Below are 24703 nucleotides of genomic sequence, written 5' to 3'. Positions count from 1 at the left end.
ACCGGGCGTCTTGACGTCGGCCGGCCGCATGACGTGAGACGTCACGTGTCGTGGGCGGTAAGAGGTGACGCCAGTTGGGGGGAGGATCGCATGCCGGACTATGTTCATTAGCTCCCTGCTGCTAAAACATCCAGGTGATTAGAATCATCAGTGATTTTAATGCAATTTGATTGGAGGAGAGGCCATTATAATCTTTGATCCGCGGTGATGGCGCTACCCCCTGATGAAGGCACGCCAAAACGCGCGTTAGAGTAACGCCATCCCGGTCTGGATACACTGTTTAAGTCTCCCTTATATACAGTCCTGATCAAAAGTTTAAGACCATTTGAAAAATGGCAAAAAATCATATTTAGCATGGCTGGATCTTAACAAGGTTCCAAGTAGAGCTTCCTCATGCAACAAGAAGAAATGGGAGTGAGACAAAACATTTTTTGAGCATTCAATTTAATGAAAACAACGAATAAACTGAAACAGGCTGTTTTTTAACTGATCAAAATTTTAGGACCACATGCCTTTAAAAGGCCAAATCTGTGCAAAGATGTGGATTCATTGTCATTTTCTGTCAGGTAGTCACACGTTGTGATGGCAAAGGCAAAAAAACTCTCCCTTTTTGAACGTGGTCGGGTTGTTGAACTGCATAAGCAGGGTCTCTCACAGCGCGCCATCGCTGCTGAGGTGGGACGCAGTAAGACAGTCATTTGGAATTGCTTAAATGATCCTGAGGGTTATGGAACAAAAAAGTCAAGTGGAAGAACCAAAAAAATGTCCTCAGCACTGAGCCGGAGGATCCAATTGGCTGTCCGTCAAGACACTGGACGATCCTCGACCCAAATTAAGGCCCTTACTGGTGCTGACTGCAGCCCCATAACCATCAGACGGCATCTGAGACTGAAGGGCTTCAAAAACAAAAAACGTCTTCAAAAACCTCGTCTCCTTGAACACCACAGAACTGCTCGTTTGGACTTTGCAAGAGAGCACCAAACATGGGACATTCAAAGGTGGAAGAAAGTTTTATTCTCTGATGAGAAAAATTTAACCTTGATGGTCCTGATGGTTTCCAACTTTACTGGCATGACAAGCAGATCCCACCTGAGATGTTTTCTACGCGCCACAGTGGAGGGGGCGCCATAATGGTCTGGGGTGCTTTTTCCTTCAGTGGAACAATGGAGCTTCAGGAAGTGCAGGGGCGTCAAACAGCCGCTGGCTATTTCCATTTGTTGCAGAGAACGTTCCTCATGACTGAGGGCCCTCGTCTGTGTGGTAACGACTGGGTTTTTCAACAGGACAACGCTACAGTACACAATGCCCGCAGGACAAGGGATTTCTTCCAGGAGAATAACATCACTCTTTTGGCCCATCCTGCGTGTTCCCCTGATCTAAATCCAATTGAGAACCTTTGGGGATGGATGGCAAGGGAAGTTTACAAAAATGAACAACAGTTCCAGACAGTAGATGGCCTTTGTGCGGCCGTCTTCACCACTTGGAGAAATGTTCCCACTCACCTCATGGAAACGCTTGCATCAAGCATGCCGAAACTAATTTTTGAAGTGATAAACAATAACGGCGGAGCCACTCATTACTGAGTTCATGTTTGGAAGTTGGATTTCTGTTTAGGGGGGGTTTAGTTTTTTTTTTTTTGGTGGTGTGGTCCTAAACTTTTGATCAGCTGAAAAACAGCCTGTTTCAGTTTATTCGTTGTTTTCATTAAATTAAATGCTCAATAAATGTTTTGTCTCACTCCCATTTCTTCTTGTTGCATGTTGAAGCTCTACTTGGAGCCTTGTTAAGATCCAGCCATGCTAAATAAGATTTTTTTGCCATTTTTCAAGTGGTCTTAAACTTTTGATCAGGACTGTATGTTCACCATTATGTTTTGGTCAGCACTCCGCTAGGTACCATGGGTACACATAGTTTCCATATGGCCCAGCTATTTTTGCAGTTCTGACTGTGGTTACTTCCCTGGAAGTGACTTTCTTGTCCTACACAGGGATATTGAACGTATTTATATAGGACACTTTACCACATACTATATAGATTTGTGATTGGCATGTAATCATCATTATTCCTTATGTAGTGTACCACCGGGATGGTGGTTTTTTCCTGCTGCTACTTCTTTTTTAACGTAGCGTCATGTATGTAATCATGTTATTTAATAAAATTTACACCATTTTTTTGCATTTGTACCTTTTGGCTTCGATTCTTGTAGGTCGTAGCCTCCATATACTGTAGCATTTCCAAATGCTGTAGCTATGTTCCACACATTATAATGAGCTCCATGCAGCCACATTACTCCTATTATAGGCGGAGTATTTGCAGCATCTCCAGGAGCTATGCCCTATTGGTACAATCTACGGCTCCTGAATTACTGGGCGTACCCTCTCTTCCCTGGCTCTGATCTGTGATAGGCAATCATGTGGCCCCCCATTCACGAGTGATGTTTCCATCTCCTGATGCTGTATTTATCACTTTTTTCTGCTTCTAGCATACATGGCATACCTGGTATCCATATGTCTTCCCTCTTCTTGGGTGGAGTAGAGTTGCCTTGTTAGTTTCAGTATATTGCTGGCCTGTTCAGATCTGACACCAGGTGCTGTTCCTCCTCATCCAGGTCCTCTAAGTCTTCTCTTTGTCTCTGTACTAGGAATGATCTTTCCTCATTGCCTGACGCACTATTTAACAAGACTTCCCAGTCCTGTTATGCGCCAGACAACTGCTCTCCCCCCGTGGGCAGGTTGTTGGCTGGCATGCTAGTATTGTTCTTTGTCAACCCTGTAAAGTACTACTGCATGCTGCACAGCCGCGTTACCCCATTTCACGATGGAGTACTCGTGTTATTACTGCTTTTTCTTTTCACAGTGTTACATGGCAGAGTACAGGGATCACCACTGGATGTTCTATCCTGCAAGAGTATGCAGCGTTGCGAGTACCAGCCGCTACTGCAGTTTCGGGTCATCGCTGGACGTCCTCTCAGATATGACTGACGGGACTAGTGAGTGCCAGACACCTACCTGTGGGTGGACTTTTCCGCTGCTTGCTCTGGTATCGGACATGGTCCCGCAGTTCTGCCTTAGTCCAGGTGTTCTTGGTACTCACTTATGTTCTCTGATTAGTTGTGCTGCATGACAAAAGGGCCGTTCCCTTGGGCCTGGCCGTTGTCTGCACCTGTCAGTTCCTTCCCCCTTTTGTGGGAGTTTCATTGTGCTCTGTCGGTAGCTGGTTTTCTACAGGTCATTGTAGACTCCCCCGGCTTCCCCTGCCGACTTCTGCATCCTTTTTGACATATGAATGTTTTGCGATTCTTTTACCAAATCCAGGTGCTGTACTTGCCCCTTCTGGGACAGTGTTACACCGTTTGCTAGTCACTACACTTGGAATGTTGGTCACCCTTGGCCCGATGTTGTTTACTTGATTTTCTGGCTATTGTTGTCCTTAGGTGGTCCAGTTCTGTGGACCCTTCTCGGGCCCCTGACTGGGTAATTCTGCTCAGAGTCTCCCTGATTCCACTCATTCTTAGACCATCTAGCTGGACTCTCCCTTCTGGGGAAGCTTCCCATGACATTCTGACCGCACAGGTTGGGTATGACAGCTGCTTTTTTGGGCCCGGTTTGGTCCTTTTCCCTCCTGGGTCCTCATAGGCTTGTTGCCCTCTTGAGAATCTAACATCTCTTTCCATTCCAGTTGTTTAGCGCTATGGTTTGCAGTTTGCATTGGTCCCTTTTGGGACTGAGCCTTTCCTCTTTTGGAGATATTTTTCTCCTTGGGCTGTTTGGAGTCCTCTTCTACTCCAATATCTCTCAGTCCAGTGGTCTCAGCTTGTCTTTCCAAGTCCTGCGACTGGTTCCTTTTTTTCCCTAGGACTTTAGGTGGCCAGGAATATCTCTGGTCTTACATTTCACAGTGATTGTATGTCTTTCAGAGGCTTGTTCCTCGCTTCCCCTCCAGGGAAAGCAGGTCTTTACGGTCCCTTCTCCTGACCTTTACCTAGGACCCCCCCTCTCCCGGGTGTTGACTGTTTTATCTCTGGCAGGAAGGGGTTGCCTTCTTCTCATAGGTGTCCCCCTCCCCCCTTGCTGTGAAAGGAGGCTCGCTCCCTTCCTTTGTGAGTCTTGTTATGATTTCTCTCAAGCGTTTAGCCTCCAGGGCTTCAACTTACGTCCTTCCATATGAAGAGCGCTAGGTCATTACTAACAGATGTTGCTGTGTTTCTCTCCTGTTTCCTCGGGGGGAACCCTGGTTCTTCTAGATCCTTCCTCGGGCTCTCTAGTGCACTCTTGGTTCTCACGCAGGACGTATAGCCCTGCTCATTATCCCCTAGCGCTTTATTTCTCCCACCTTGGGTGGAGTTGGCTAGGGTTTCTCCTGGTCCTGTTGGGTCACATGGTTCTTCTGCACCTGTGCACCCTTCTTTTTGCATGAGATTTCTATCCCACCCTAGAGGACTGCTTTGGGACTTCCCATGGTACTGCCACTGCCCCCCCCCCCCAATGCCATTAATGAGAAAAATGTTACCGTAAAATCAGTTTCTCGTTCAATGCATTGGGGGACACAGATCCCACTTTCTGCTTTTACTTCTCTCACTATCACCGGGCTACTGTTCTCTTTTCATTTCCCGGTCTAGGAGATGTTAGTTCTTCGCCTTTGTTTCTCTCTCCTACTGCTTTTGGTACAAACTGAATAACCTAGTGCTGTAAAGAGGACATAGCCAACCCTTTTGATGTCTAGTGCCTCGTAGTGGTAGCTGGGTGTATACCCATGGTACTGTGTCCCCCAATGCATTAAACAAGAAACGGATTTTACGGTAAGTACAAAAATCCAATTTTCACTGACTTTACCCTTTTGGCCTGAATATCTCCATTAGCGGCAAGCAAATTTCAGTGCGACACCCTGATGATCTTTCCAAGGTGTGAAACTTTTACAAACCGACCCGATGGACATACCTTCTTGGCTGCCTTTCTCTGGAGACTTTAAACTGCCACCATTACCATCTCAGGAGGACTGGCAGGTGGTTAAGAGATTCAAGACACCCCAAACCAAAAGAGGTCACGCGGAACTGAATGACACTTAAAAGTGGAAGCCCTGTTTGTACCAGCTCAATCTAAGACACCCCTGGGCCTAGGGGTCTGGTAACACCTCACCATTAATGTACCTACTCCGTATATCTTCCATTTATGTATACCTGTTATACCAGGTCACAAGTAACCTCTTCAATACCCACTTTAACCTCTATACATGTATCCCTTACAATGTACTTCCACTAATTGGCATACGTTCTTGGTCTTTATATACCACTCTATAATGATAGACCATATAGCAGTACCTTAAGTGGAGAGACACATATCCAGCCCGGATTTTTGGTGGGTGTACTCCCTACTTTATACTTAGAAGTCACTTGAGTTGTGAATTATTAGTTTCCTACTTATTCACACACCATTGTTTTTGCCCTGATGTCTTATTTACCCGGAACCCATTGCATAATTCCGGATGAGACGGGAGAAAGGCTGTGTAACACTAGAAGAGTCCATTACCGACCTGTCGTGGCTGAACTACTTTTCTGCATATGAGTGTTGTGTGAGTTCACACAGGCTTGGTGTACCTCACAGTTCTTTTACCCCCTCACCATTGTTCATTACGACTGCAGTCTTACAGCTAAAGTTGTAAACATGACCATATGTTTCTTTTCGTATAGTTCTTATAGTTCATGTTTTTCTCAGCATCATTTTAAGTATGATTATGATCCCTTAAAGGTGATCTCTCAATGTCAATGGCTTAAATATACCTAAAAAAAAGTCATGTTTTTCATATGCTAAGAGAGAGGGCAGACCTGCTGTTTCTCCAAGAAACTCACTTCCGACACAACCATATCCCCACTCTATTCTCTAAAACTTACCCAAAGTGGTTTCATAGCACTCATTACTCTGCCTCAAGAGGGGTTGCCATAGGAATTAGTGCTAATGTACCTTTTCAAATGCAAGCGCAATCCATAGACCCAGAGGGATGTTATATATTTTTAAAAGGAATACTTGTTGGCAGCAAAGTGACTCTTGCTGGTGTTTACTCCGCTAACGCTAATCCCCTGGTTAGTTGGCACACTACAATCTTTTCATGCCTTTAGGGAAGGGATACTAATCTTGGGTAGAGATTTTAATTTAGTCCTAGACCATCCCATGGATTCTACCTCTAAAATCCCTAAATACTCTTCCAAACAACTCCGCAAACTCAGGAATGATTTGTCCGCTCACCAGATTTCAGACCCATGGAGACTGATGCATCCCAGAGATAAGAACTTTACCTTTTACTCAGCCGTTTGTGGCACCTATCAGCGACTGGATTACCTGTTTATTTCTAACCATGTCTTAGAAAGAGTGAAATCATCTGGTATTGGACTGATCGCAATCTCCGAAAATGCGCCTGTTTCTTTGGTGATCCAATTAAAAGGCATCCCTCCAAAAGTTTGGACCCTAAATGAAACCCTCTTAGAGAATGTACAGGACAGAAACAGACTAGAAGAAAAACTCAATATATTTTTTTGAACTAAATAACTCCCCACAAGTAGATCAACCTATTCGGTGGGAATCTCACAAGGCCTTCATTAGAGGGGAATTAATAGCCTTAGGGTCTTGGGTACGTAACCAAAGAACCACCAAGATTGACTCTATCATTTCACAGCTCTCTACTGTCGGAGATATAAAGCAAAAGGCTTTATATAAAAGAAAGGATCAAAAAAAAAATTCTAATGATTATTGATCCTCGAGGTGGACATATAACACCTCAAAAAGAGTTTGATCGGTTATTTAATTATATTGTGCAATCCGTAAAACAAGGTACAAGCATCTATGCAAAAATATTAATTATTTATACAATAATTTAAAATGCAATCAAAGATTAATCAATGTGAAACTCGGTAATCTGCAATTATACACAGTGATATGCAGTACCTGGATGGCACCAACACAACCACCAGCATATACACAGTACCTCTCAGAAGAAAATAATACAATCCGTCGACCACAATTTTTAGATATAAAAACTTAATAGTGTTCAAGGATAGATACGAACCCTTGCTCTGCATAAACCATGACAAATCTCAGATAATGGGGTAGCAATATAAATTATCAAGCCTGGTATTGACTATGGAATGAAATTATTCCAATAAGAGAATTAACTCTGAAATCAATATTTAGGTCTTTTATTCAGCGGAGGAATTTGCTAACTTTTACTCTTCTTTAAATAACTTACAAGCAGGATGTAGGATAGACTAATTTCTGTCCAAGTCACTAAATTATCAGATTTAGACAAGGACCATTTACTTTCCCCAGATACGGAAGAAGTATTAAAAACCCTAACACGCATCCCCACCGGGAAATGCCCCAGACCTGATGGTCTAACTATCACTTATTATAATAAAATTAAAGTCCTTAACCCCACACTTTGTCAATTTTTGTAACTCCCTATTAAATGGTAGCTCTCTTCCCCCACAATCTTTGATGGCCCATATAACTGTTATCCCAAAGGAGGGAAAGGACCCCACCAAATGTAGTAGCTATAGACCCATTTCCCTACTTAATGTAGACATTAAGATCTGGGCCAAAATTCTAAGTCACCGAATTGCCAAAAAATTGCCAAAATTTTACCCAGACTAATAGGCGAGGAACAGGTGGAATTTGCAAAAGGGAGGGAGGGGAAACACAACGTAAGCAGAGTCATACACGCCATATATTATGCCAAAAAACATAGAATTCCTTTGATCCTCCTGGGTACTGATGCCGAAAAGGCATTCGACAGAGTCAACTGGGCCTTTATGGAAAGCACATTGCAGCATTTTGGTTTCCCTCCTATGTGTACATCAGCAATATTCTCTCTGTATTGGTAACCCTCTGCTAAGGTAGTAGCTAATTGTTTTATCCCCTCCTCGTTTTTTTATTACCAACGGAACGAGGCAGGTCTGCCCCCAATCTCTGACTCTCTTTATCCTGACCCTAGAAATGTTCCTCAGCAAAGTGTGGACATCTGATGTGATTAAAGGTTTAAAAGTAGGACAAAAAACTCATTCATTACCAGCTTTTGCTGATGACCTCCTACTGCTAGTAACAAATCCTAGAGAGGCCCTGCCAAAGGTTATGAAGCTATTTGAGGAGTACGGGGAGATTTCCAATTTTAAGGTTAACTATGATAAATCCGAAATACTAAACGTTTCTGCTCCTAAGGAACATCCGAGAGAGCTGAAACCTCTCTCCCCCTTCCAATGGCCAAAAGAAGCTATCAAGCATTTAGGAATTATGATCCCGTCTGACCATCACAGGTTTTCAAATTGAATTCCCCCCCCCCTTAATAAAATAAAGAATTTCCTGAAATCCATCAAGATTCCCTTTCTGTCTTGGTTAGGAAGAACCTATTAACCACATATGTCCTCCCGCAGATCTTATATACTGTAAGATGTCTTCCCATCCCTTTTGTCCAACAAATTCTTATCCGATTTTCGCTGACTTTTTAGTAACTTCCTATGGTCCAACAAAAGACTCCGACTGGGCCACCCACTTCTTATTACAAGGTCCACAAAAGGTGGACTTTCACTTCCTGACCTTCAGACATATTTCCCTGCCATACAACTAGAAAGGTGGATAGACTTGGCCAAACCCAATAATAAGCTATTTGTTGATCTAGAACGAAAACTAATGGGTGAAGAAGCTTTACACCTCCTTTGGGTTAAACCCAGAGTTCTGAAGAAGAAATTCTTAATTAGTGATCTTACCCGCAACATGATCTACTATTGTGGAAAAACTAAGGCATTGCAGGTGACAGCAAGCTTTCCCAACTCGCACCACTTTCTACACTTCCACAATTCTTGAAATTGGGAAATGGTGACTGTCAAACATTTTGGTCATTCCTCTCAGGGAGTAGAGTCTCTGTCCTGCTGCAGACCCCTGACCTCTCAGTCTTCTTAAAAACAATCACGCCACATATACCAAAATCACTATTCTCATCCCTGGCAGAGTTCGACTTAAAAATCACATGCAAAAAATATAGATCAATTACAGCTACCACTGGTAATGATCCAACTTGGCTAGAGAACTACACATTACTCCCGGAAACTTAAAAGTTTATCACTCCTCTACTCCCAATGAATACTTGAAACCTCTATAGAGAGGCCCTTATACTTGAAGATCTGGGAGAAGGACCTTAAGTTAACCATCTCAGATGAAGAAGCTAAATTTATATGGTCTTATTAACACAGCTTCTCCAGGTGTATACCACCTGCAGGAGAACCCTTTCAAAATGTTGTCTCTGGTGCAGAACCCCTTACTTTTGGTATAGGGCACACCTCACGCCCACTAACGCTTGCTGGAGATGTCAAGACGGAGTAGGCACTATGGCTCATATATGGTGGTTTTGCCCAAAACTAGCTCCTTTCTGGAGATTTGAATTCACCATCAATAAAATCCTGCAAATCTGACCTTTATCTCCAGCCAGCCCTTGTGTTACTGTGGATGCCACAAGATGGATTTTTACCCTCTACTCGCAAATTACCTATGCATTTAATAGCAGCTGCAAAATTAATCATCCTCACTAGATGGAGAGATAGTGAACACCCCACCATCAAAAGCTGGTTAGACAAAATACAGCAAAAATGCCTTATGGAAGAGATGGTGAGCTGGGATAGAGGTCAGAGATCTACTTTCCTAAAGACTTGGCAGCCTTGGTTATCATACTATATAATGAATCCATCAAGACCTAGAATTTGAGAGCCAACTAGTCACGTATAACAATACCCCCCCCCCCCCCACACTACCCCTTACCTGTGTGCAGAGTGCTTGCCTCCTCCCTCTGAGATCCTGCTTACCCACAACCCCCCACAGTGTAGTCACTGACATTGCTTGAACAACAAAACCTATTAATACTTTAACTATTTGTTCTCATAATGAGAGAGACGGATTATAAGGCTGCATGTATGAAGTCATATATTTGCTGTTGTATACTCTTAAGAAGTGATATATGCAGACAACTTACTGACCATTGACAGCCTACTTAGGTTATTTGATCTTTTAGTTCTTTATCAGTTCATACCTGTAACATTTAATCCTATGGATGATATGTACCTCTGATGCTATATTCAACATTAGAGTTGGCCTTGCGGTTCGCCCAGCGGTCGTTTCGCGGCGAACTTTGCTCGTTCGCTGTTCGGCGAACATATGGCGATGTCCGCCGGAGCCATATTCTTTTGCATTGTGCAGAACTTTGACCCATGACATATCCATCAGGTGGGACATGACAGCCAATTGACACGTTTCAGCACATGGATACACCCCCTACCCTATAAATATCTGGCCGCCATTTTACATTCAGTCTTTTGCCAGTGTAAGGAGAGGTTGCTGTGTGGAGCAGGGACAGACTGTTAGGGACACCAAACGGTAGCTTATAGGGCCACAAAAGTCCTTTTAAGGACTGGTATAGGTGTGCTATCGATAGGTGTGACATACTGAGGGGTGTAATATACTTATAATATACTTTCTAACAAAGTATATTCTAGTGCATTTGTATTGTGCAGCTATACAGAGGGACAAACGCTGTTGGAACAACTAATTGCAACTGGTGTGACATACCAATTGCCCCTCCAAAAAACTGATTGAGGCAGGGGTGTGATATACCTATAATATAATTTCTATATAGTGCATTTGTATTGTGCAGCAGTTGTGTGCGGTTATGCTGCGATACCGCAGCTATACAGAGGGACAAACGTTATTGCAACTGGTGTGATATACCGGTTTCCCCATGAAAAAAATGATTAAGGGGTTTGAAATATCTGCTTCCAGCAAATAATCATTAAGGGGTTCTATATACCTGCTTCCACAAAAACTGCTATTCTATAGGGACTTTGTCACAGGGTCATTTTGAAAATGACACGCAGAGGAAGAGGCAGGCCGTTCCGCAGGGGTGGTAGGGGTTGGACAGGTGCACCAGGCTGGAGCCTAAGTGGGAAGTTGGAGAAGGTGCGTGCGATTACGTCAAAGGACGCACCAGAGTTGGTTGAGTGGCTCACTCAGCCTTCTGCTTCTGCACCCTCCGCATCCTCTGTATCAGCACCCTCCTCACTGCTGTGTGCACCACCATAGCCCCTTCACTTGAGTCAGACCATACCGATGCGCAGCCAATCTTGGCATCGGATGAGGAGGTAGCAACGGCCGCCACCCAGCGGTCTGCCGACAGTACCCAGATCAGCCCAAGGAGGGTGGTCCCCGCTGTTGCTGCCTACTCCGAGATCTCTAATGTCAGTGGTGGTGAAGGTGACTGATTACGTGTCGATGGACGTCACGTGGGTGCCCACAAGAGAGGAAAAGGGGAGTTCAGTGGGCTAGACGGAGCAGCAGATAGGGAGGAGAAGCAGGCAGAACTCGCAGTGCATAGGAGGCAAAAAGAGGACTGCAAATGTATCTGGAGCGATGCACGGTCACATCTGGCGCTCCCAGGACGCCGGCACATGGCTCCGCAGTGTGGGCTTTTTTTTTAACGTGTCAGCTGCTGACAATAGTGTTGCCATCTGCAGTCTGCTGTCAACGCATAAGTCGCGGTAAGCCCAACACTCACCTTGAGACGACCACCTTAAGAAGGCACCTGGCCTCCCATCACTGAGCCCAGTGGGAGAAACACTGTCAGAACCCACAAAGCCACACTCCCGACGCTCCACGTCCTGCCTCTTCTCCTTCTCCCCTCTCTTACCATTTGTCCTCCACTCCACCGTGCCGTTGTATTGCTTATCTGGCAAAGTGGCCCAAATGTTTGAATGTAAAAAGTTGACGCCGGATAACCCTCTTGCCCAACGGCTGACCGCCGACTTGTTGGAACTGCTAGCCCGCCAACTTCTGCCATTATAAACTGTTGGGCTTGGAGGCCTTTAGAAAATTTGTGCCCATTGGCACACTGCAATGGAAGGTCCCCGGAAGGAAATTTTTCTCCCAGAAGCATCCCAGAGCTATATGGCCACGTGTAGCGGCAAGTGAATGTATCTCTGGCACACCGTGTCGGTGCCAAGATGCATCTGACCACAGACACGTGGTCTAACAAACACGATCAGGGAAGGTGTATAACTTTTACTACCCACTGGGTGAACCTTCTGACGGCTGTCAAGCATGCAATCCTTGGCACCAGTGTGGATTTGGTGTTACCGCCACGGATTTCATGCAGGCCTGCCTCTTCTCCTACTCCTTCCTCAGTCTCCTCCTCGGCTGACTCCTCCTTTTCTGCTGCACACCCCCCCAAGCTCCCCAGAACCTATTCGACATGCCAGGTGAGTCGTTGCCATGCTGTGCTGCGGCTATTGTGCCTAGAAGCCAAGAGCCACACCGGTCCTGCACTCCTTTCAGCTCTGCGGTCACAGGCCGATCAGTGGCTAACCCCGCTCAATTTGACAGTTGGTAAAGTGGTGTGCGACAACGGTGCCAGTCTGCTGAGCACGCTGAAACAGGGCAAAATGCCACACGTGCCATGCATGCCACACGTCCTGAACTTAGTCGTGCAGCGATTCGTTGGACAAATACCCCGGGGTCCAGGACGTCTATCAGCAGGCCATGAAAATCTCTGGCCATTTTAGAAGATCTTACACGACCATGGCTTACCTTGCTGACGTTCAGCGGCGACACCACTTGCCCGTCAGACGTCTGATTTGTGACTGCCCGACGCGCTGGAACTCCACCTTGTACAGTTGCAAGAAAAAGTATGTGAACCCCTTTGGAATGATATGGATTTTTGCACAAATTTGTCATAAAATGTGATCTAATCTTCATCAAAGTCACAACAATAGACAATCACAGTCTGCTTAAACTAATAACACACAAAGAATTAAATGTTACCATGTTTTTATTGAACACACCATGTAAACATTCACAGTGCAGGTGGAAAAAGTATGTGAACCCTTGGATTTAATAACTGGTTGAACCTCCTTTGGCAGCAATAACGTCAACCAAACGTTTCCTGTAGTTGCAGATCAGACGTGCACAACGGTCAGGAGTAATTCATTCCTCTTTACAGAACTGTTTCAGTTCAGCAATATTCTTGGGATGTCTGGTGTGAATCGCTTTCTTGAGGTCACAGCATCTCAATCGGGTTGAGGTCAGGACTCTAACTGGGCCACTCCAGAAAGCGTATTTTCTTTTGTTTAAGCCATTTTGTTGATTTACTTCTATGCTTTGGGTCGTTGTCCTGTTGCAACACCCATCTTCTGTTGAGCTTCAGCTGGTGGACAGATGGCCTTAAGTTCTCCTGCAAAATGTCTTGATAAACTTGGGTATTCATTTTTCCTTCGATGATGGCAATCTGTCTAGGCCCTGACGCAGCAAAGCAGCCCCAAACCATGATGCCCCCACCCACCACCATACTTCACAGTTGGGATGGGGTTTTGATGTTGGTGTGCTGTACCTCTTTTTCTCCACACATAGTGTTGCGTGTTTCTTCCAAACAACTAAACTTTGGTTTCATCTGTTCACAGAATATTTTGCTAGTACTGCTGTGGAACATCCAGGTGCTCTTGTGCAAACTGTAAACGTGCAGCAATGTTTTTTTTGGACAGCAGTGGCTTCCTCTGTGGTATCCTCCAATGAAATCCATTCTTGTTTAGTGTTTTACGTATCGTAGATTCGCTAACAGGGATGTTAGCATATCCCAGAGACTTTTGTAAGTCTTTAGCTGACACTCTAGGATTCTTCTTCACCTCATTGAGCAGTCTGCGCTGTGCTCTTGCAGTCATCTTTACTGGACGGCCATTCCTAGGGAGAGTAGCAGCAGTGCTGAACTTTCTCCATTTATAGACAATTTGTCTTACCATGGACTGATGAACAGCAAGGCTTTTGGAGATACTTTTATAACCCTTTCCAGCTTTATGCAAGTCAACAATTCTTAATCGTAGGTCTTCTGAGAGCTCTTTTGTGTGAGGTATCATTCACATCAGGCAATGCTTCTTGTGAAAAGCAAACCCAGAACTGGTGTTTTTTTTTTATAGGGCAGGGCAGCTGTAACGAACACCTCCAATCTCATCTCATTGATTGGACTCCAGTTGGCTGACACCTCACTCCCATTAGCTCTTGGAGATGTCATTTAGTGTAGGGGTTCACATACTTTTTCTACCTGCACTGTGAATGTTTACATGGTGTGTTCAATAAAAACATGGTAACATTTAATTGTGTTATTAGTTTAAGCAGACTGTGATTGTCTATTGTTGTGACTTAGATGAAGATCAGATCACATTTTATGACCAATTTGTGCAGAAATCCATATCATTGCAAAGGGTTCACATACTTTTTCTTGCAACTGTATATGCTTGATAGGCTGCTCCAGCAGAAACATGCCGTTTAACGACTACCTGTACGAACTCTGCGGCAGGGCAGGTTCTGGGAGCTTGGTTCAGACTTCTGCAGCCATTTGATGAGATCACCAAACTGGTCAGTTGCAGCCATCAGTGACACCGTATCTTACGCCTTCTTTCTGGAGTGTGCATTGCGTCGTGTCATTGATCAAGCCATTGAGGAGCAGCAAGATCAGGAAGTCGCAATTCCCAGGGGGGCCTACTCCATCTGAGACAAGTCAGCAGGAATCTGAAGAGGAGTGAGAGGAGGATGGTGCCTGGCGGGAGGAGGAGGAGCAAGAAGAGCAGGCTTTAAACTTTTCTGGGATCCCTGGTGTTGTCTGTGGCTGGGGGGTGGAGACCGAGGACGACCTCCTAGGCGATGAGCAGGAGCCAGGCCGCTCCACACCTTCCAATTAAGTGCAAATGGGGGCCTTTGTGCTAGTGTTTGAAGAGGGACCCCCCGTATAAAATGCATAAAGGGCAAGGACCAGTACTGTGTGGCAATGTACTTAGACCCCCGGTACAAACACAAAATGGCGGACATGTTACCAACATCACAGAAGGCTGTCAGAATGCAACATTTCCAGGCCTTGCTTCGAGAGATGCTGCATTCTGCTTTTGCGGGCTCTGGCAGAGGAATTTTCACCCACAGAGAAACAGTTGCGGGTACCAATCCTACAGCGCCTGCAAGAAGAGAGCGGTTTGAAGATGTGTTGGTCACTTCGGATATGAGATTCTTGCAGCCAACCGATCTAACTGGCCAACAATAAAATTGTTATACGGTGACCGCCTAATATACCTCCAGCTAGGTGTGGGTGATTTATATAGACGATATGCGATATAAATTTGGCCAATAGAGATTTCGTTTATATCACCATATCGCGGTAGAACATGGCATGCACGCTCTCGGCGCGCACCATGTGATCCTGAGTCGGCACAGTGGAGAAGGAGGGAGTCCCTCCCTCCCCAATGTGTGCGGCTGCCGCTGACCACCAATGAGAACAGAGGAGGAGGGCAGGGACTGTTGCCACTCCGCCACCAATGAGAACAGAGAGTTGGAGGAGGAGGGACTGTGACCACTGCGCCACCAATGAGAACAGAGAGCAAGAGGAGGGGACGGACTGTGGCCACTCCACCACCAATGAGAACAAAGAGGAGGGGACGGACTGTGGCCACTCCACCACCAATGAATATAGTTCAGGCATATTAACTATATTAATTGGTGCAGTGGCCACAGCCCCTCCCTTCTACTCCCCCTCTTCTAAGTATTATATGAATTGTGCCCCCCCCTTCCCACATGATTAAAGTATTGGTGGCAGTGGCCCAGGGTTGCAGCTTCTGATCGAAGCCCCAGCTGTGTAATCGCGCGGCGCGGATTGGTTACCATGGCAGCCAGGACGGTACTGAAGCCCTGGCTGCCATGGTCAGCTCCCTGCTGCTGTGTGCACTATGACAACTCCTTTATATATACTCCTTTTTATATAAAAAGTAATATATCTCGGCAGCAGTTCACCATAGAGAAGTTATCATAGTTATCATTTTACTTTCTTACATGTTCAGCTCTACTAGGCAATCTGCCTGGTTTAATAGGATTGATCATGCTGGCATACTCATTAAATCTGGCAGTAACTATAGCTGCATATTCTTTTTTTACTAGAAGATAAAAGTATATAAACTTAAACAGTCGGCTATTAGGAGCCTGCGGTGTATATGGCTTATTTACGATTTCAGTGGAAATCTTTAAAAGCTTTTTGCAAAGAAAACCTGTCCTTCAGTTTTGTTTTTTTTCAACTTCGTGTATGCAAGTATTTGTGGTTCTGAATCTTAATCTGTCCAGTCATCATTTATATTTCTTATACTTAAAAATTCCATAATATTTATATTTTATTCTATGTGCAAATAGGCCTAGTAATGACTGGAAATACATACTTTCTTACAGATTTGCAGACTGAGCCAGCCACTTTTGTATGGGGTACACCTTCCTATCAAGCACCCAGGTAAGTGATGAAGGGACTTGAACTATAATATACAGTACTAGTTATTTAGGGCTTACTTATCTATTGGTTCTGAGAACCCCTGCACAGATGTGACACTGTTTTAGGAAAAAAACAGCCATGTTTTGAAAACCCTGGTAATGTGACCCTGGAAGTGGAGACGCCAGTGTCTTCAGATATATGGTAACCTCCACTCCCAGGTTCAGTGACGGCATCTGTGCCTGCGCGCTATGTGTGCACTGTTCAGCAAGCAACAGCAGATCTAAAGTGCCGAGTTGGTGATGCACAGCGCAAATGCAGAAGACATGGAAATATATCTTGCCTTGTCAATCAGATGGACACAAAAATGCACCTGTATTGCTGTTATCTAAAAATCATCCAGAACAGTTTTGACTCTCACCTGCAATAAAACTTCAGGTTGCAAACTGTGCCAGTCATGTTTTAAACTGGACAGCCGACCCAACTGTATAACCATGACATGAAAGGCTAATGATACATTTATTTAAACCAGTTTTCCGAGTGTTAAATATAGATGACCTATTCTCAGGATAGTTCATCAGTAGTTTATTGGTGGGGGTTCTCCCCTAGCACCTCAGACGATCAGCTGTTAGAAGAAGCCAAGGCCTCTCCCTAGTGACATTCATTAGGCACAGCTCATTCCTATAAGTGAAGCACAGACACTATTCAGTTGATGCCACTGTGCTTGATAAGCTGCAAGGAGGCCAGCTGATCGTGGGGGTCCTGTGTGTCAGACCCCCATTTATCAGTTACTGGTGAGCTTTCCTGAGAATACATCAGAAGTATTAAAGGGGTTGTCTCACTTCTGCAAATAGCATTTATTATGTAGATGAAGTTAATACAAGACACTAATGTATTGTGATTGTCCATATTGCTTTCTTTGCTGATTGGATTCATTTTTCCACTGCCTTTATACACTTTTCATTTCGATGGTTATGACCACCCTGCAATTCATTAGTGGTGGCTGTGCTTGCACACTATAGGAGAAACCACTAGTCTATGTGTGTTCCCATCGTCCCTGCCACCACAGAGACTGGTACTTTCTCCTAAAATGTGCAAGCACGACCACCAGTAATGCATTGCAGGGTGGTTGTAACCATGGAAACAAGCAGTGTATAATGTGATGGAAAAAAGAATCAAACCAGGAAGGGAGGCAATATGGATAATAACAATACATTAGTAAGTGTCTTATAATAACTTTCTCTACATGATAAATGCTGAGAGAACCCCTTTAAACACTTGAAGAGAACCCCTTTTTAATCAATTTTACTGGCTACTTCAGAATTGAGTTTCCTCCATTGCCTCATTTTTATGTGTATGTGAACAGAGCCTTACTTGGTCAAAAGCTTTAATGTAGAAGCTGTTAATTATCCTATGGCTTCTAAGGCTGGGTTCACCATAGTGTTTAACAATTTCCATATTTCTGATCCTCAAGTGTACAACCTCTAATGTGCTCGTTGTGTAAAGCAGCAGAGTAGCACGCGGCCATATGCGCTGCAGTGGGCTCCAAATAACTAATTAGCTTTGCGTTTTTTAGTTGGTCTTCGTTGTTAATGGCCATGTGGTACTTGCAAAACTGTGTAACCATCATGTGTAAAGATCTGAAGAGCGACAAAACGAAGCAGTCCCAATTTGAGCCCACTGTGGCTCGTACGGCTGCGTGCTGCTTGGCCACAGTGCAGGCACGTCACAGCAAGCAGCACTGATGCACTGTTGGTTTAAGGCTACTTTAACACTAGCATTTTTGCTGGACCCGGCAGGGTTCAGCAAAAAACCTTCCGTTACTGATAATACATCCATCTGCATCCATTATTAACGGATCTGGTTGTATGTCTTTTAAAGTGGTTGTCCGAGTTATGAAAAAAAATTATATAGCAGTGAAAATCTGATGGGCAGCAATATATAACTAAGCTAAGCAAGTTTTATGCAAAAAAATATATATTTCCTCATTTCCCTGGTTCTTTTCTGGCCTTTTGTTTGCATGCAATAAAAACAATCTCTGCCCCTCCCCCTGCTCTGCTAAGGGAGTGGATACAAGAGCTGCCCTGAGTGACATGTCTGCCTGCTGGGAGACTCTGCAGCATGTTGTATGTGTAGGACTACAAGTCCCAGCTGTATAATGACACTGCTAATACAGGATCTTCCCCCTACCTTCTTGTGCAATGCTCTCTCTAGTCAGCTCCTGTGCCCAGAATTTGCCAGTCTGTGCAGCTGAAGGGGTTAAGAATCCTAGGAGAGAGAGCAGACGGCAGTGTCTCTTTACAGGCTTGTAAACAAACTTTATCAGAGCAGGGAGAGAAGCTGACATCACAGGTCATGTGACCCTCAGTCAAATCTGATAAACCAGGCACTGCAGATAAAGTGAGTTAATTGTAAAGTTGTTATATTTGCCTAGTTAGGAACATAGAACAAAAAAAATAACTCGGACAACTCCTTTAACATAGCCAAGATGGATCTGTCGTGAACTCCATTGAAAGTCAATGGAGGACGGATCCGTTTTCTATTGTGTCAGAGAAAACTGATTTGACTTGCATTGTGAGTCATGACGGATCCGTCTTGCTCCGCATCCCAGGACGGAAAGCAAACCCAGTATGTGAACAGAACGAAATGCTTTTTAGAGCATTCTGTTCTGTTTAGTTACGTTTTGACAATGAATAGGGACAAAACTGAAGCGTTTTTTTTCCAGTATTGAGACCCTATGGAAATGCTAGTGTGAAAGTAGCCTTACCCTTGTGGAAACAGAACAACGAAAATAACAGAATCGAACAGCATGGAATGGACCCCATTGATTATAATAGTGTCTGGTTAAGAGATCACTTTATCTTGGACAAGAATTGTGCGTTTTGTTTTACCCCATCTGGGATGGAGGCCCAGAGCGGAGTCACTGACGCAGAGGTGAACTAAGGCTACTTTCACACTGGCGTTTTGGTTTCCGTTGTTGAGATCCGTTCAGGGCTTTCACAAGCGGCCCAAAACGGATCAGTTTTGCCCTTAAAGCATTCTGAATGGATAAGGATCCGCTCAGAATGCATCAGTTTGCCTCCGTTCTGTCTCCATTCCGCTTTGGTGTCCGTCTGACAAAACTGAGCCAAACTGGTCCATTCTGACACACAATGTAAGTCGATGGGGACGGATCCGTTTTCACTGGCACAATAGAAAACGGATCCGTCCCCCATTGACTTTCAGTGGTGTTCACGACGGATCCGTCTTGGCTATGTTAAAGATAATACAAACGGATCCGTTCTGAACTGATGCAGACGATTGTATTATGTGAACGGATCCGTCTGTGCAGATCCATGACTGATCCGCACCAAACGCTAGTATGAAAGAAACCTTACTTTGCGTTCATGTCATGTTTTTTGTGTTGCGTTTAACGTATACATTAAAGGGATTCTGTCACCACATTTTACCCCCTACAGTAAAACATAGCTACTTGTAGGTCTCCCTGAGCTGTATTAAATGATGTCCTTATTAACTAATAGTCTTGATTTATTTCTTTATCAAATCGATTTTAGTGATATGCTAAAGACTTACATAAGGTGCCCAAGGGGATGTCCTTTCCTAACTTGGTGCCCAGCTGCACCCCTCGGTCCGGTGCCCAGCACAGTCTTCCTGAGTCCAGCGCCGCCTCTAATATAATATATTCAAGAGCCGGCGCGCTGACGTAATCTCTGAGCCTGTTTAAAATCCTGCACGTGCGCATTACACACTGTAGTCTGCACCCGTACGGACTACAGGTAATGGCACTTCGCTCGACGATGCCATTACCTGTAGTCCACAGGGGCGCAGACTACAGTGTGTAGTGAGCACGCGCAGGATTTCAAACAGGCTCAGGGATTACGTCAGCGAGGCGGCGCTGGACTGAAGGGGGTGCGGCTGGGCACCAAGTTAAAAAGGACATCCCCTTGGGCACCTTATGTAAGTCATTAGCATATCACTAAAATCGATTTGATAAAGAAATAAGGCTACTTTCACATCTGCGTTAGGTGCGGATCCGTCTGGTATCTGCACAGACTGATCCGCACCTATAATGCAAACGCTTGTATCTGTTCAGAACGTATCCGTTTGCATTACCATGAACAAAACAATTAAAAATGGGAGGCGGATCCGTTTTCAATTGCACCATATTGTCAGTAAAAATGGATCCGTCCCCATTGACTTACATTGTAAGTCAGGACAGATCCGTTTGGCTCCGCATCGTCAAACGGAATGGAGACTGAACGGAGGCAAACTGATGCATTTTGAACGGATCCTTATCCATTCAGAATGCATTGGGGCTAAACTGATCTGTTTTGGGCCGCTTGTGAGAGCCCTGAATGGATCTCACAAACGGAAACCAAAACGCCAGTGTGAAAGTAGACTAAATCAAGACTATTAGTTAATAATAAGGGCATCATTTAATACAGCTCAGGGAGACCTACAAGTAGCTATGTTTTAACTGTAGGGGGTAAAATGTGGTGACAGAATCCCTTAAAGATGCCTCTGACAGATAGCACTGTTAGGGGTGGGCTCACATCACATTTTTGCAATCCGTTTAAAGGATACGTTGGAAAAAAAGATACTATAGCGTAGCACACCATGCTTTTGTATCCTGCAGAGTCTGGTAAAAAAATAAAAAATTATGTATACGTTTTTAACAAAGGAGTTTTATGGTGAACGGATCCCACTGTATGGCATCAGTCTGAGGCATCGGTTAACATATACGTTTAAACGAATGGCAAAAACTTGATGTGAACCCAGCCTAAGGGTGGGTTCATATCACGTTGTATGCTTGTGTTTGACATATACAAAGGATACAAAAATGCAGCACAACATTCCGGTAAAAAAATAAGTTAACTACAAAGAAGTGTGTATTTACATTGCCTGTGCAAAAAAAAAAAGTTTCCACCAAAAAAAAAGCCTATAGGGCCCTTTCACACTTGCGTTGTTTTGTTCCGACAGAGTTCCGTCGTCGGGGCTCTATGCCGGAAGAATCCTGATCAGGATTATCCCCATGCATTCTGAATGGAGAGAAATCCGTTCAGGATGCATCAGGATGTCTTCAGTTTCGGACCGGAACGTTTTTTGGCCGGAGAAAATACTGCAGCATGCTGTGCTTTTTGCTCCGGCCAAAAATCCTGAACACTTGCCGCAATACCGGATCCGGAATTAATGCCCATTGAAAGGCATTAATCCGGATCCGGCCTTAAGCTAAACGTTGTTTCGGCCCATTACCGGATCCGACGTTTAGCTTTTTCTGAATGGTTACCATGGCTGCCGGGACGCTAAAGTCCTGTTTGCCATGGTAAAGTGTAGTGGGGAGCAGTATACTTACCGTCCGGACGTCAGGGCGCCCCGCGCGCATGGGTGGCGTGATCGCATCATCCATGCGCAAGGGGCGCTCTGACGTCATTCTGGAGCGCCCCGGGAGCCGCACGGACGGTAAGTATACTGCTCCCCTGCTCCCCACTACTACTATGGCAGCCAGGACTTTAATAGCGTCCTGGCTGCCATAGTAACACTGAACGCATTTTGAAGACGGATCCATCTTCAAATGCTTTCAGTTCACTTGCGGTGTTACGGATCCGGCGGGCACTTCCGGCAAATGGAGTACACGCCGGATCCGGACTACGCAAGTGTGAAAGAGGCCTTAGTTTTGATTAAGGCACACATTCGCTGTGGCATTGTTTCAATAAGCTTCTGCAATGTTAAAAGATTTATTTTCATCCAGTGTTGCATTCATTTTTCACCAAGATCTTGCATTGATGATGCTGCGCAAAGCCTTCTCCAGCACATCCCAAAGATTCTCAATGGGGTTAAGGTCTGGACTCTGTGGTGGCCAATCCATGTGTGAAAATGATGTCTCATGCTCCCTGAACCACTATTTCACAATTTGAGCCCGATGAATCCTGACATTGTCATCTTGGAATATGCCTGTGCCATCAGGGAAGAAAAAATCCATTGATGGAATAACCTGGTCATTCAGTATGTTCAGGTAGTCAGCTGACCTCATTCTTGGAGCACAATCTGTTGCTGAACCTAGACCTGACCAACTACAGCAACCCCAGATCATAGCACTGCACCCACAGGCTTGTACAGTAGGCACTAGGCATGATGGGTGCATCACTTCATCTGCCTCTCTTCTTACCCTGGAGGACTCATCAGACCACATGACCACCTTCCATTGCTCCAGAGTCCAATCTTTATGCTCCCTAGCAAATTGAAACCTTTTTTTCTGGTTTGCATCACTGATTAGTGTTTTTTTTTTAGGCTACACAGCTATTCAGTCCCAATCCCTTGAGTTCCCTTCGCATTGTGCGTGTGGAAATGCTCTTACTTTCACTATTAAACATAGCCCTGAGTTCTACTGTTGTTTTTCTTCAATTTGATTTCACCAAACGTTTAAGTGATCGCCGATCACCATCATTCAGGATTTTTCCCGCCACATTTCTTCCTCGAATACGATGGGTCCCCACTATCCTTCCAGTTTTTAATAATGCGTTGGACAGTTCTTAACCCAATTTTAGTAGTTTCTGCAATCTCCCTAGATGTTTTCTCTACTAGATGCATGCCAATGATTGACCCTTCTCAAACAGACTAACATCTTTTCCACGACCACGAGATGTCTTTCATGAGAAGCAACTCATTGCACCAGTTGGGGTTAAATAACTTATTGCCAGCTGAAAGATAATCGCCCATGCAGTAAATTATCCAATATTTGCTTAGTTAAATCCAGGTGGCGATTTCTTTTTTTTTGGACTTGCAGTGTGTGTGTGTATATATATATATATATATATATATATATATATATATATATATATATATATATATATATATATATAATTTATTTTGCAATGGATCTCTATGGTGAACGGACACCACTGTATGGCATCAGTCTGAGGCATCCCTTTTTGGATGCATTAAACGGATGGGAAAAATGTGATGTGAACCCATCCTTAGCCTGCTGTTTTATTTATTTGTCGTGTTTTTTTTCTTTGCAGTACCAGTACTCTGATGGATCCTAAAAATAGTCTTGTTTCTAGTCTACGTGCTCCTAAATCTCTGCCGTATGTCTTGCCATGGAAAATAAGTAAGTAACTGACCGTGCCACAAGCGAATTAGACAGGAGCTGCGGTCCAGTGTGCTTACAGAGAAATGAACTTGTATGACTATAACTTTATGTAGTGTCTGCATGATCTGCACCAGTGGTATCTAAAGCTACAGTAATGATTGGTTCTCTGACTGTAATTTTTATTTGAAAACGTTTTAACTTAACCCTTTCATTACTGGAGTTTTTTTTTTTGCATTTACTTTTTTGACTTTCTGATTCCACCATTTAACCCTTTTGCTACATGGCGCTGGAGCGATGTGTAAACATGGCGCCAGCTCGCGCGGGCACCATGGCCGGCAGATCTCTGCTGTTTCAAACAGCAGAGACCTGCGGCTAATTACCGTGATCGGCAATAATGCCCCCTTTCCGTATAATTAAGATTCCGTATAATAAAAAAATACCTAAATAACAATAAATATAAACATCATGGGTCTTACCACGACCGAAAACGCCCATACTATTAAAATAGAAAACAAAATTTCCAATACGGCGAATAGCATAACAGAAAAAAAGGGGCAAATGGATTTGCCTTTTTTTTTTTCATTGCTTCTCTTGCCCCAAAAAATTTGATTCTTGTACTTGCCCTAAAATCTTTTTCTCTTCCGTTCATTGGGGGGGGACACAGGCTTGACCATGGGTATAGCTGTTGCCACTAGGAGGTGACACTAAGCACAAAGGTGTGAGATCCTCACTTCAGCTATACCCTTCCTACAGGGATTAAGCTAAATCAGTTAGTGCAAAAGCAGTAGGAGAAGCAAGACAAAAAAAACACACCATGTACAAACCCAGAACCACACAGGCCCAAAAAGGCCTGTAAACAAGAGAACAGGTGGGAGCTGTCTCCCCCCCCCCACCAATGAATAGAAGAGAAACAGATTTTACGGTAAGTACAAAAATCTAGTTTTCTCATCAGTATCATTGGGGGACACAAGCTTGACCATGGGACGTTACAGAGCAGTCCCAAGGGTGGGCATAACAAGAATCCCTCATGCCAATCAGAGAACCGCTGTCTGCAAAACTCTACGCCCCAGAGAAGTGTCAGAAGACGCAAAGGTGTGCACTTTGGAAAACTTGGAAAAAGTGTGGAAAGACGACCAGGTAGCCGCCTTGCATACCTGAAGGGTCAAAGCCCCGTGATGCACTGCCCACGAGGCCCCCACTGCCCGAGCAGAATGAGCAGTCACCCAGAAGGGTGGGGCCCAGTCACTAACTCTGTACGCTTCCACAATGGCCAAACGAATCCATCTGGAAATGGAAGTTTTCGATGCC

The 24703-nt window shown here is 44.4% G+C and overlaps 1 protein-coding gene across 1 annotated transcript in view; it reads left to right on the top strand.

The window, feature by feature from the left end:
- LOC120993929 overlaps positions 1 to 23421 on the top strand; it is a 79564-nt gene extending 56143 nt beyond the window's left edge. The window contains exons 8-9 of the mRNA XM_040422391.1: positions 16272 to 16329; positions 23325 to 23421. Coding sequence (XP_040278325.1) covers positions 16272 to 16329; positions 23325 to 23421 — 155 coding nt within the window. The remainder of the gene's footprint in view (positions 1 to 16271; positions 16330 to 23324) is intronic.
- Positions 23422 to 24703: the final 1282 nt, after the last annotated feature.

Source organism: Bufo bufo, chromosome 3, assembly GCF_905171765.1.
Source record: "Bufo bufo chromosome 3, aBufBuf1.1, whole genome shotgun sequence".
Lineage (NCBI taxonomy): Eukaryota > Metazoa > Chordata > Amphibia > Anura > Bufonidae > Bufo > Bufo bufo.
Note: the sequence above shows the minus strand (reverse complement) of the source record. Positions and strands in the feature narration are given on the sequence as shown.